The 13,542-nt window shown below is 32.2% G+C and overlaps 1 protein-coding gene across 1 annotated transcript; it reads right to left on the reverse strand.

Moving 5' to 3' along the window:
* Positions 1 to 344: 344 nt before the first annotated feature.
* Positions 345 to 13,470, reverse strand: LOC106078182 (T-complex protein 11-like protein 1). Its single transcript, XM_056033373.1, has 10 exons — positions 13,139 to 13,470; positions 9,690 to 9,811; positions 8,647 to 8,779; positions 8,403 to 8,523; positions 7,011 to 7,231; positions 6,373 to 6,509; positions 6,048 to 6,232; positions 5,549 to 5,730; positions 4,019 to 4,185; positions 345 to 3,662 (listed from the first exon to the last, which is right to left on the reverse strand). Exons 2-10 carry the CDS (start codon positions 9,796 to 9,798, stop codon positions 3,418 to 3,420), a joined length of 1,500 nt encoding a protein of 499 aa, XP_055889348.1. The 5' UTR covers positions 9,799 to 9,811; positions 13,139 to 13,470; the 3' UTR covers positions 345 to 3,417.
* Between the last annotated feature and the right edge of the window lie 72 nt (positions 13,471 to 13,542).

The following is a 13,542-nucleotide window of genomic DNA, read 5'->3' on the forward strand; positions in this document are numbered from 1 at the left end:
ACACGAACAGCATAGGATGATTTGAGAATCACAGGAAACCGACCCACTTGCACATACGGTATTTATACATAAAGAAAATGTATAGAAAAAAAATGAGATGGTAAGATGCAATTTAAAAATTATTTTAGAAAAAAAAACTATAAATCATTTGTAGATCAGTTCAAGGATAGGAATAAAAAAAAAAGAAATTCAATGTCTTTCAAATTAAATTTTTTTACTAAGTTAAAATAATATTTTGTAAAATGTCTTTCCATGTTTTTATTAGTTTCATATATGAATTGATGTTGCCTGTGAGTTGAGGCTAGTATACAACAATGCTCAGAAACAAAGGAGATTAAAATAAATCAAGTAATATGTCAAGTTTATTTCCAAAGATATAAAATTAACTAAAACAGTATGAGAGAATGTATTTGTTCTATAAAGTATGCATCTGATTTAAAATAAAACAACTAAGTCAATATCACAACAAATATCTATACAATTTGCCAACTTAAAAACAAAAAGAAATTCAGCCTACTATTTTCTACAAAAGTAGAGAGAAATAGAGCAGTTCTTTTCTTAAGTTCAATGTATTTATAAACCATATTAATGGATATCTAAACTTAAATTACTCTTCTTTGAATATGCAAAAATTAGCAGCAAGACTTCAAAATTAAACAAATGTTTTCACTTGAAATAAAACAACTACATGATATGTGAGAATTATATGTATAGAATAAATGTTAAGTTAACATGCAAAATATTTTTCTAGATTTAAAAGGAAACCTTTTTTGACACAAGTTTCAATACATTCTTTTCCATATTCTAAACTGAGTTCAAAGAATGCAACATGGCTGACTATTATATATGAATATATATATCTTTGGTTCAAATGCATGCTGTATATTATGAAGCAATACATTCTATAAGATTAACTGTATGAGATCCTGTGAGTTATGACATTAAGAGCCTGGAAGAGGAATATATAACAACGAAATCATTACAGAACAAGTCTTTCGAAAAGAGATAATTGAATAGAATTTAAAAAGTCTTTCGATTAATAATACTGTTCCATTTGGACAACAAAACAACTGACTTAGCAACATCATTGCTATTTATACAGAATTTATTAATCAAAAGAAGTTCCTTTAAAAGAAACCAAATGCTGCCAACTTATGAAATGAAAAATATATTTGTAAGCCTAACAAGTAATATAAATTAAAAAAAAAAAGAAATTGCTACTTTAAGTTCAAATAATATATTAAACAAAAGAATCATTGAAAAATAAAATGGCTAATACAGATATAGAGTATATCATCATGGTGCCCTAACAATATAACTAACCATATTACAAAAGTTCAAACATAAATTATAAATCTAGATTGTAAATACTATTTAATTGTATAGAAAATAAAATGGCCAACAATTTTTTTACTTTTACCAAAATAACATAAACAATTAATTTACTTGATTCAATAATTAATGAAGTGATCTTTCGGAAATGTTAATAAAATATATTGTCTCTCTACATAAGGTAAAACGATTTTGTTGATTAATTTAATAATTAATGAACTGATCTCTCTTAAAAGTGTTGTCATGCAGCACAAGCTTATGTGCAAAATTTCAGCTTTATAAGATAATGAAAAGTTGTCCAAATAAATTATTTGAATTGTGTGTTTCTGAACTCAAGGTGTTGATTAAGAATGAAGTGTGAACTTAAGAGTGTGAACTGAAAATAAAAGTTAAAAAAAAAACATTTCTGTGTGGTTAGAAAACTAGTTTCTTATAATTACCAGTACCATAAATTGCACTCTTCAACCAAATATTTTGAGTGAAAAAAAGTTTATATAGCAGATAAAGAACAAAATTCTCATCATCTGTTTTGAAAAGCATATGGTATGTATGCACAAGCTGATTAATTGAACTGCTGAGTGAGACCAATAGACACAGAAGGCCTGAACACCAACCTGCGATGTCACAACCTGTATGGGTAGTGGAGACCAATAGCGCATGGCCAAGTCACAGATTTGTATGACATCGCAGGTCAGTGTAGAGGCCTACTATAACGTTAGGTCTCACTCTGAGACACCTTGAAACACTAACACAAGGGGTATCACTCTGAAAAAGGCAAACTGTTATTCAAATCAATAAAAACACACAATTTTAGTCTCATTTTTATTTACATTAGTAGGCTTTAAACAAATTTTTTATGTTTTTTTTAGTCACAAGTTGCAGTAACACAGAAGTACACATTTGAGTTTTCCTATTATTTCAAAATACACAATATTCTTATATTTCATTTGTATAATGTTTTCAAATCCATTTTTCTGAGACAGATTAATGTACATTGTTGGGAAAAGAAATCAGATCAAATGTTAGGCTCAGAATGAATGCTGGATACTAGCTAGAAGTGAACTAATATGAAAAGTGTATATTCTATGTTGTTGTTTTTAGTATTTCTTTTCAATACTAATAGAATGTGGAATGTCAGAACGTGTATGTATATAAATGTTAAATAAATGACTACAAAATATTTTAACATGTTTTTAGGCACAAGTGTTGTTTTTTATTATGATTTTTCTATGCAAAAAGGCCATGACCTTATTAAATAATGCACAAGCTTTGATACTTAATTTTGAACACTTTTCAGCCAATGAAATTGCTACATGAGAACATGTAATAATTGCTACGGTGTACAGTGTAACTCCCTATATGTCTTCCAGAACAAGACTTTCATGAGCTTATAGAAACAGAAAAGTATTTATACAAACACAGCCCCCCCCCCCTTTCCCTTAGAAAAAAAAATCTTTAAATCTGTACTGTAAACAGAAGGCTTTAATATTTATATTTGTATACTGAACTGAATGTTTTTCAGTTAACTTTGGAATTATAGATACATTTTTTTTCAAGTAAAATGATGTAGTTACTTCTTAATGGCTACTGAATGTATACTAAAAATGTCCTTTACAAAATAGAAATATATATTGAAAGTTAGATTGTTTCATAATTATTTGGTCACACATGAATAATATAATTTTTTACTTTTGCCATTGAATGCTTCACATATAATGTGAAATATAATGCAAATTAGATTAAAAACAATCTTGGCAAATGTTAGTAAACAATTAAAAATATCACAGGACAGCAATACAGTGGACATCAAATAGGAGCAACTGCTGACACTCTGACATTCAAATGTTTGACACTGAAATGACCATAATTTATGACAATCAAATGTCAGACACTCAAAAGACCACCAGATAATCAAACATCTGACAGTTTAATGCTATTCAATGCTTCAATACAATTACATACTGCTGCAAAACGTATCTACCTTAACTAAAGTCCAACTACAGATGCTAAGCAAACAATGCCCTCGGGATACTTTTCAGCTCCATCTGATTTGTTTTTTTTTCCAAGAAAGAGATCCACAGTGTTTCACAGAGCGTTGACAACAGTGTTGCCTCGTGGAGATATGTCACTTCCAGATCTGTGCATCAGCTGACCCAGAATTTGGCTGTACTGCTCTCCAAACACAGATCGATTGTGGGATGTCAAGCGTAGAAAATTGCCAAGGACCTGTGATAGTTCTTCTTGCACCACGGTGCAACCTTTAGGCACTCTCAAACTGTTTAACTGCTTCCCTGTCATTCCTTCTCGGATAAACTCCATAAGGCGAGTGACTGAAAGTAAAAGCAGATATAAAAAACAGAATTAACAACCAGGGTTGACAAATTAAATTCCAACTCATTTGAGAACAGGGGAGACGGGGTTTTCTGGGAGGAAGTTTCGATGTTGCCTATGAAGTCACAATTATAATTTTTTTATACATTAAGATTTAAACTCAAGCCTCATTGTTAGGTAGGCAAGCAGTTTATGCCACTAGGCCACACATCAAAAAAGCCTTTTTTTCAAAACAAATCTTATGACATGATCCAACTTTTTTTATTGAATAAAGCCAAAAATATACTTTTATACCCGGTACATAAAATGTAAAAAAAGAGAAATTGCAGTAGAAAAAAATAAAAAAGAGACCTACTCATTAATCTTCTCACTGTATTCTCTCTGGACCCAAGACTTAGAATCTGACCTTTGAGGTCAAGTTTGGTCTTTTCAGTCAATGGGGGCAAACCTCTTTGGATGACACTGTCACTAACATCTTTGACAACCTGCTCTGCTATTGATTCCTGGACAGCTTTAATGCCTCTAATGGAGAAAACAAAAAAGAGATAGGTAATATATAACTTCTGTACATTTTGATCTAAAGAAATATATGATAAGTATTAGGTGATATAATGATGTAATGTTCCCCTTTCAGACCTTGCAATCTATAGGGCAGATGATGTTAGGGTTATCTGTTTCTGTAGCCAACAGAATGTCTTTTAATTTATTAAACTATTTAATGAATTAGAGATGGTATTCCTGAATGTCAATTACATATTTAGGTTAATTAAACTATTTTTTTGTGAATAAGTCCTAAATGCGAGAAAACCCGCAATTGTAAAAAAAAAAAAAAAAAGAGATGGAGATGAAAAGTATCCTGAGGGCATTGTTTGCTTAGCATCTGTAGTTGGATTCTAGTTAAGGTAGATATGTTTTGCAGCAGTATGTAATTGTATTGAAGCATTCAATAGCATTAAACTGTCAGACGTTTGATTGTCTGGTGGTCTTTTGAGTGTCTGACATTTGGGTGTTATAAATTATGGTCATTTGAGTGTCACACATTTAATTGTCAGAGTGTCAGCAGTTGCTCCTATTAGGTTTCCACTGTATTGCTGTCCTGTGATATTTTTTTATTCTCTGATCAAAGAAATGACTACGCCTAACAAACTGGACAGTATTAACTTCCTCCCCTGCAAAGAACAATCTACAATCTTCCAACTAAGTACAGGACACACACCACTATTAAATTACCACCTGAACAAAATAAATTCCACACAACTCCCCCTTTGCAGACACTGCGCCCACCCCTTTGAAACCGTAAACCATATCCTCTTTGAATGCCCCTCCCTAATCCACCTTAGGCAGACTCTACTTCCACTACAGCCCAACATAACCAACACCATGTACGGCAGTGCTGAACAACTGAAGAAAACAGCACTTTTTTTCCTTGACACAGTCTGCAAAAGAGCTCACAGCTCAGCAGCAATAAAGCTGGCTAGAAGAAGAAGAAGTATTCTCTGATCAAGAAAAAGATTCTCTAGAAAACTAGCGAAATATTAATTAATTTTTTTATAATACTCTGAAAAATTTTAACGTCAAACAAGAGTTTTCCCTCTGTGGCCAATCAGCTAGTAATTCTTTTTCCAAAGATATACATAAATTGTCGAATTTCTAGGAAAGTTATTAGAGCTGTTTTAGAAAACCCTTCAACCCACCCAGGTTCCAACATTTTTTTTACCCAATGAAGAATTCACAGCCTGAAAAGAGGAATTGTAAAAAATATAAACATAGCCAAAACAAATAAAAAAAAAAAAAAAAACTATTACGAATAAAAACGTTGCTTCATTTGTCAAAAAAATTAAATCTGTTTGCTAAAAACTTCAATCAAGTTTTAAACCTGACCTACTTTTGAGCTACATCTTGCAGTAGAAGGTCAACATGATCTCTCAACTTCTGCTTCAAGTCCTCAACACCTTCAACAGGGGAACCCACTACGCTGTAGGTAATTAGTTGGACAGAGGTGATCAAACCAAGAGTGTGTAGCTTGTCTCGTAAAGCCATGAAACGCAACTGGTCTAACATGAGTGTCTGCAATGAGATGTAATCAAAATAATGTTCATTGAGGTTTTAATTGTCCACAAAACAAAATCAAATTTTAAAAAATATGCTGTGAAATGTAATCATAAACCTGTTATGTTCAGTCAATATCAGATAATACTAGATTTTTAAGGCAAAGTTAATGTATACTAGAATAATTTGAAAATGCTTGTTTTTGTTAGATCTGTTATTCTAAATATAGAGGGAAAAAATTGTAAATTTGCATTTACTTGAGAACTACAGTAGCATTTAAACTATTTACTAGACAGTAGAAATGCTGTAAAGAGAAAACTGAAGTCAGTACTAACTTCTGGAAAGTTGTTAGGGTCAGACCATTCCAATACTTCAATGTAAGCTTCATTCAACACATTGGCAGGAGTGGGGGTGGAGGTAGTGCTACTGCTGGTCAAGTTCTGGCCTGTACTTTGAACGAGTTTTTCAAAGTTTCTCTTAAGCCAGACCTCTGTATATTTCAATGGATTTACACCTAGAGCTGTCAAAGAATAATTAGTAAAATAGTTATAGTTTCCTTTACAATTAGTCCTTCTTGTAGAGCAGACAGACAAAGAGATGATTAATGTTCTTCTACACAGACTAGCAAACAGAAGAAGACATAGCAAAACACAAATTTACCTTTCTGAGTTTCATAATATTCTGAGAACTTTTTCCTCTCATAATCAATGGAGTTCTGTTGGATGTAAGGCCGAATCTGTTTGATGGTAAAGTTGGCCATGTCTCTACGCATTAGTTCCAAGGTCTCCATGATAGCCCTTGAAATAAAAAATTGTTTTAGCATCAGCATTTATATTTAGCTATAAATGAGTTGACCATAAAAAGAATATCAACCACGTAAAAGTATGACAAAAGTACAGTTCATCTTATTAATTAAAATCTGTTATGTTCACAAAGCATTTGAGTGAAACCAGATAGATTTCTGAAAGTCAATTAGACTTTATCTAAGAGTCTAAAGATTTGAGAAGAATGCTTACTTTTATATAGTTCCAAAAACCCAGAAGTAACATACATTTTTTTGTACCACAGGTTTGCACATGAAGTTCTTGCCTTTATTTAGATATGTGTCCTAGTCCTTCAGTTGTACTTTTTTAAAACCAGTTACCGCCATCAGTCTTTCTCCGTGTTACAGTAGTAAGAAGGCATCTGATCATATCTACTGCACTTTCCTCTGAATCAGTATTTAGTCTTAAATCTTTAAACTCTACCAACACACACCGCCTTTCTTACACACATATTAAAGTATTAACATGTCTCACTTGAACTTGGGCACCACATCTTGGATGGTCCTAATCTCAGCAATCTTTTCATCTCTAGCAGGGGCACACAGCCTAGCCATGGTGTCTGTGACGTATCTGCCATAGTACTCAAAGTCAAACACACGCTGCTCCATCTGCTGTTTAATCAATGGCATGTCCAGCACCTCATTGATCTGATCTTTTAGTCTCTGATGTTGAGGTAGCAGGATCCCCACAAGAGTCTTTTCAATGTACATGCAGAATATAGTGTACATAATGATATATTTTTTATAAGATTAACTATATGTGTAGCATACTAACAAAGTGAACTAAATGACATGAATTTCTAATTTTTTAATGTCTTAGTGTAGGCCAGGATTTGTAATCTTATCTGATATATTACTGACGTCACTTCAAGAAGATAATTACATCCTATGCACTTCATGTGTCAATTTAGTCATTGGTTTTCCTGGCTGATTCAGACAACCCATTCCATTCTCTAATGGTACTAGGGAAGAAGAAGCTCTTGTACGAATTTGTTCTAGCGTATGTAATAAGAAATGTGCCTCTATCTTCGTCTCTTTCTGAGTATTTCATTAGGTTTTGTTTTCCAATTGGGGATTTTAGTACATTCTTGGGTCCATCCAGCATTAGCGTATGTATAAGATTAGATCCGTTGGGGAAAGTAATTGCAGTCAATGCACCAGTCATAGATGAAAACTCTCATTCAATGTAGGCTACAGAGACATGTTAACCTACTATCTTATTCTTCAAGGACCTTAAGACATTTACTAGTAGTTAACATTGTGTATCTGAACATAGGTAAATATCACCCTATCACAGAACAAGAAGGGGAAATAACCGACTAGGATAGTAATAATTTTTTTTTAAAAAGTGCTTCTGACGTTATGCATTCCATTGTAGACACAGGTGAATGGGAAAAAATAGAAATTCCCATTTCTAGATCTCTTTCCTGGCTGCCTGGTCGTGTGGCTTGCGCGCTGGACTGTCGTTCAGATTTATCGATTGTCCCGGGTTCAAACCCTGCCCGCACCCATCTCCCGCCGTCCAGCAGGAGGTTTGGACTAGGAAGTAATTATCTTCAACTCTGAAGGAACATCCGAAACATATCAAACATTTTACAAACATTTTTACAAGCTAAGAGGTTCATGTAGACACAAGGCTGGAAATAATTTAAAGGTTAGTTAAAGTTATTCTCTATACAATAAGCTGCATTCCTGCTTTGTCATGTGATATATAATTTAAAGTATGGATATAACAATGGTAAAGAATGCAAACACCTAATGCTTTCTTATCATTTTGCGTTAAAAAATGAGAAAACCTCTGACAGAAAATTATAATTGAAATACTGTGGCATTAGAAATGTATAAGCAATTTATAATATAAGCCAACCTCTTTAAGTTCTTCCAACATGACATAAGCCATTGTGAAATCAGGTGGATCTTGACTTATCTTTGCTGCAAAGGCATCCCAGAAGGCTCGTTTCACAGTTTCTGCAACTTGTTTTTCAATACTAGATATGAAAAAATTTTAACAAATAAAAGGCTTATTTCTAAAGAGATTAAACTTCTGCAGGGGAAAAAACAGATTAGCTAACATTCACAATAAATCAAATCACTAAATATAAAATTAGTACCTGGAAGATGAGTCTTCTTCCTTATGTAAAACAAAGTCATTATTTACTGCAATTTCATGGGCTAATGTCATATTTTTTATACCATCTGCAGCAGACATAAGCTGTTCAAATGTAACAAATCTCGGAGGGGAAGCTGGAAATATAAAAAAACATTTTTATCATTATAAAAAAATGTTCTTATATTTGAACAAAATATTGATGACCTTGTGAACAAATGGGAGGCGCGGTCGCTGAGTGGTAAAGCAAGCACTTGGCTTCCTAACCAGAGGTTCTGGGTTCAAATCCTTATGAAGACTTAAGTTTTTTTTCTTTCGGGATCTTTATGGCACCTCTGAGTCCACCCAGCTCTAATGAGTACCTGACATAAGTTGGGGTAAAGTAAAGGAGGTTGGCCATTGTGCTGGTCACATGACACCCTCATTAGCCGTGGGCCACAGAAACGGATGGCCTTTACATCATCTGCACCATAGATCACAAGGTCTGAAAAGAGGAACTTTACCTTTTTTTGTGAACAAATGGAAATGCTAATGGGAAGATATTCTAAAAAATATAAGAGTAACTTGTTTCCACTTTTATGAACATCCTTCATGTTTAAGTGAGACACAAATAAGGTACATCTTTAAGTTCATTGGTTATTACATTAGGAGCCAACAAAAACCCAGAATATTGGAATCTGCTACAATAAGTACCGTTAATAAAGAAACGGTAGCACACTATTATAAAACAAACTCCTTTAATGATAATAAAATATTATTTTTATTCCTTTAATGTTAACTGACAAAAAAACTGTTCTAGTCAGAATAAAATTAAAACAAACTTTACAACCTCAGTTGGCTATGTCTGTAAATAAAAGCTCTTGTGGTTTAAGGGAGCCATCTTAACAGCCAGACTCAAAATGTCAGGGGTTGCTGAGTTTTTGTTTCCTTCTTGAATCTATCTTTAGCATACACCTCAGTAAATAGTCCCATTATTTTTCTGAATAAGGTCCTAACTATAATTGTTGGAACCACTGACTTAGATCAAAATGTAGAAAAATATTTTACCTCCAACCATATTTAGAAGTTCATCTGGAATGTTTTGAGTTCTAGGAGATTGGCCTGTTTCCATCGGTTGAGAGGAAGGCGAGCGCTTTGACTCATTCTCATCAGACATTTTATGGTACAATCTAACAAGAGGAAGAAAAAAAAGAGAACTTGAGTGAACAAGTGTAATTCTTATTAAACTATTGAGTTTGACAAAGTATTGATCACATTGTGCTTTTAACTGATCTTAATTGAAAAGAGAATACAATAAGCCATTATCTACACATAATATAAATATGAACAGCCCTATTTCCCTAAAAAGTAAACTTTATCAAGTAGAGTCATCAATAGACAGTACAGACAAAGCTGACAAAAGTAATAACAAGAAAAACATTAAATACTTTTTTTTAAAACAAAGCTTATATTAAGTGTTATTGTATTGTTACAAATGACCAGTGACAGGAAGTGGTTAACGTGTGACCTCGACGAGATAACACAGCAGCAGGTGTTCCCTGGAATGTACATGTATAAACAGAGACAGGATGTGACATGTCCTTACATGTTATTCCAAAAGGTACTAGCAATGTCCAGTGACAGATAGAGGTCACAACTTGTGACCCCGGCAAGATGACACTGCAGCCGATGTTTTCTGGAATCTACATGTATAAACAAAGACAGGATGTGACGTTTCCTCACGTGTTATTCCAGAGGATATTAGCCGTGTTTGTGCAACTTTGGACAAGCGATTAGGGACTCTATATAAGCCAGAGAGTTAATGTGAAAGTCAGTCGTGAATGAGTCGTCAGTACTGTTGTCTACTGTGCGAGACAGTAGAAGAGAGATGTGTACGACTCGTTGTAAGTTAACTAGGGTAGAGTTAACTGGAGTGGACTACTGTTGTTAAAGTCTATACAGCGAACTACAGTGGACTTGAGCCGTTACAGTCGATACAGTCGATGTAAGACGTGTGCGGCTCTGATTCGGTAGACTTGAGTACGACTTGGTTCAGCTTTGGGAGACCTGGAGCGACACTGGGAAGTGTGTCGTTGGTCTGTTCTGTGGAATACGGCTCGATGCAAGTTGAGAAGAGATGAATTGCAACGAAGTGAAGAGATGAATTGCAACGAAGTATAGCTAACTGTAAACTGACAGATATTGTACAGTCTTCTACGCTATATGTTACAGTAATGAATTGTTAGAGTTAATAGTTATTAAAGTTATATGAAACTGAAAGTTTAGTCGTCAAGTTCTTTGCTGTGTTTTTATTTGTGTGCCAACTAATACATCTAGCCAGAAGATTCAGAAATACGTAACAGTATCAATAAGTTTGGATAGTCATGTAATTTTATGTATGACTGACATAAACATATGAATTTATGTGATAGAAATATTTTTACCAATTGTTTTTGTTTAGCCTTTAGCTTTCTCAATGGGCTCTATCCTATCACTTGTCTGAACCAGTTGGGAATGAGGGAGGAAAGAAGAAAGTATCTTGCTGAATGTTTACATGATCGTTTTTAAATGCATACAAAAATGTTCACACAGGGCTCAAGATTCCTCAAGGGGACTAATTTAACTTATACCACCTGTCAATCATGATTTCTTTCCATAGTTCAAGATACCAAACAAAATAATTAATTACCAATACTTAATTAAGTGCATTGATGAGGAGTAAGAATGCTTATCTAGTCTACGTCTAGATCAGTGATCTCTACTTTTTCTACTCTAGATATTACTATTACATCTTTGCCTAGGTATTTGATGTACTATTGTTATTGTATATTTGTAATAGTAAAAAAAAAAGCTAAATTTGTAGTTAACTATTTAATAGGCCTATACTTTGATATCCTTACTCTATTGACCTATAAACTGCTAGACTAGCTGCTATATAGTTTTGAAACAGCATGGCTAGACTTCCGAACCCATGGTGTTAGTTGATTGATTGTTGTTTTCACATTTTCTTAATTTTTTTAAAAACCCTTGTGATAATCTTAAAGGATGATTCCTAAGTTTTAAATGATACCACATTGTCAACAAATGAAAGTCATGTTTATTTAGTAAATTTACAGTAAAGTCATAGGTAAGAATGGTTTTGAATTTACTATCATTTTTAAGCAAGCTCAGTATTTTTTTTTTTTTTTGTATTTAGACAAGTTTGTTATTTCGTTATTTTTTCATTAAATTTTGTCCTCCAAAATTAAAAAACCTTACCCCAACATGCTGTTATCAGTTATAAATGATGCCAAATTAGGTTATTTTTCAAAATGGGTAAGTGGAAAAATTATATCTACCATAACAATCTATGACTATAGTATTAAAATCAATAAATATTTCTATTATAGAGTAGTTTTAAAAATATTTTTTTCTATACTTAGGTACAAAAAATATAAAAGGAAATCAGTTTATTAAGGCAAGTTTGGGCTCATCCTGAATTCACTCCATGATGCAGCGACCTGTGGCGCCAAACATTAGCAATTCTCGTTTATGATATGAAGTATAAATGATTTATGCATTGTTTAATGGCTTATCTTTGATCAACCTAGTGGAGAGAATGCTATCAAGGTGTTATTTTACTTTATATATATATATATATATATATATATATATATATATATATATATATATAAATATTAGCTGTGGAAGTTTCTACCAAACAGTATTTTAGAAAAGGGGTCGAAGTCAATTTACAAACATTTAGATTAGCTGTGAATGAATGTTAGCTGCATGTGAGATGAAACAATTAAATTGAAAATGGCATTATAACTTTGCTCCTATATAACACAAAAAGATTGTAAACCTTTCACATGCTCTACATAACTAGTTTCTGTTGTTATATATTTATTTTGAATTTTTTGTCAAAGTACCTATTTCAAAAATAAACAAACTATTGGATTTAGTTCTAGATCTAGATCTATTTCAAAAATTTAAATGCGATATTGATATTGACTCTAAGACTATAGGAGTTATTAATTATAGATCTATTTATTATTAATATTAGTTTATATTATTCATATAAAAACATAAATAATATAAAAAGGCATATATATATTCATATACAAATTATTATACATCTAGATCTAGAAGAGTCTATATACTAATAATACTAATATTAATATAGAATCTACTATATTGGTCTATATTAATATTCTATATCTACTCAGTTTTTGAGTCTACTGCTGTTAATTAGTTAATAATAATAATACTAATATAATAGATTTAGATATACTCATATAGATTATATATAGTATAGATCTAAATCTAGATGTATATATTATAATTTAATTTATTATATATTATTATTTCTATATAATATACTATAGGGTCTAGTATATATACAAATAAGTCAAATTTAATTAATTTAGTCTACTAATCATTAGTCATTAGGCTCTAATAATGTAGATCAATGTATTGACATTCAAAAGGTCTTGATTTTCTTTTTACATTATTAAAATTTAAACAGGTTTACTTACTAGATCGGCTCGAAAACAAAGAAAACTTTTTTTTCAAAACATTCACTTCATTCAGGTCAGGTGTAAGAAATAAAGAAATCAGCTGGTTGAGTGACCTACTTTTCATAGGATGCAAATTTACAAATAAAAAATTTAAGTATGTGCAAAAGTCAGCTAACATTAAGTTAATGCATTCATTGAAGATCTAGATCTTAAAGCGTTTTTAATCTAGATTCTAGATATAATTAAATCAGCTGAAATGATTGGAAATCAATGAGTAATTCCGAAAAATCTGGAATAATCCAATATTTACACAATGACTGAATGAGATCGATGTTGTTTACGGAAGTGATGTCATTCAGCTTAATTTTACTATAAACAACCAGCCGGTGTTCCTTAATTTCGAGAAGAATCCATTCAAAATT

This window comes from Biomphalaria glabrata, chromosome 6 (genome assembly GCF_947242115.1).
Source record: "Biomphalaria glabrata chromosome 6, xgBioGlab47.1, whole genome shotgun sequence".
In the NCBI taxonomy this organism is placed as follows: Eukaryota; Metazoa; Mollusca; class Gastropoda; family Planorbidae; genus Biomphalaria; species Biomphalaria glabrata.

What these genes read in the sequence shown, in the direction of transcription:
- LOC106078182 (XM_056033373.1), bottom strand. Translation starts at nt 9,798, where the DNA reads ATGTCTGATGAGAATGAGTCAAAGCGCTCGCCTTCCTCTCAACCGATG. An exon ending in ATATTATGAAACTCAGAAAG is followed by an intron (nt 6,233 to 6,372) that starts GTAAATTTGTGT and finishes ATTCTTTGACAG; the next exon opens with CTCTAGGTGTAAATCCATTG. An exon ending in TACAGTGAGAAGATTAATGA is followed by an intron (nt 3,663 to 4,018) that starts GTAGGTCTCTTT and finishes TTTTACTTTCAG; the next exon opens with TCACTCGCCTTATGGAGTTT.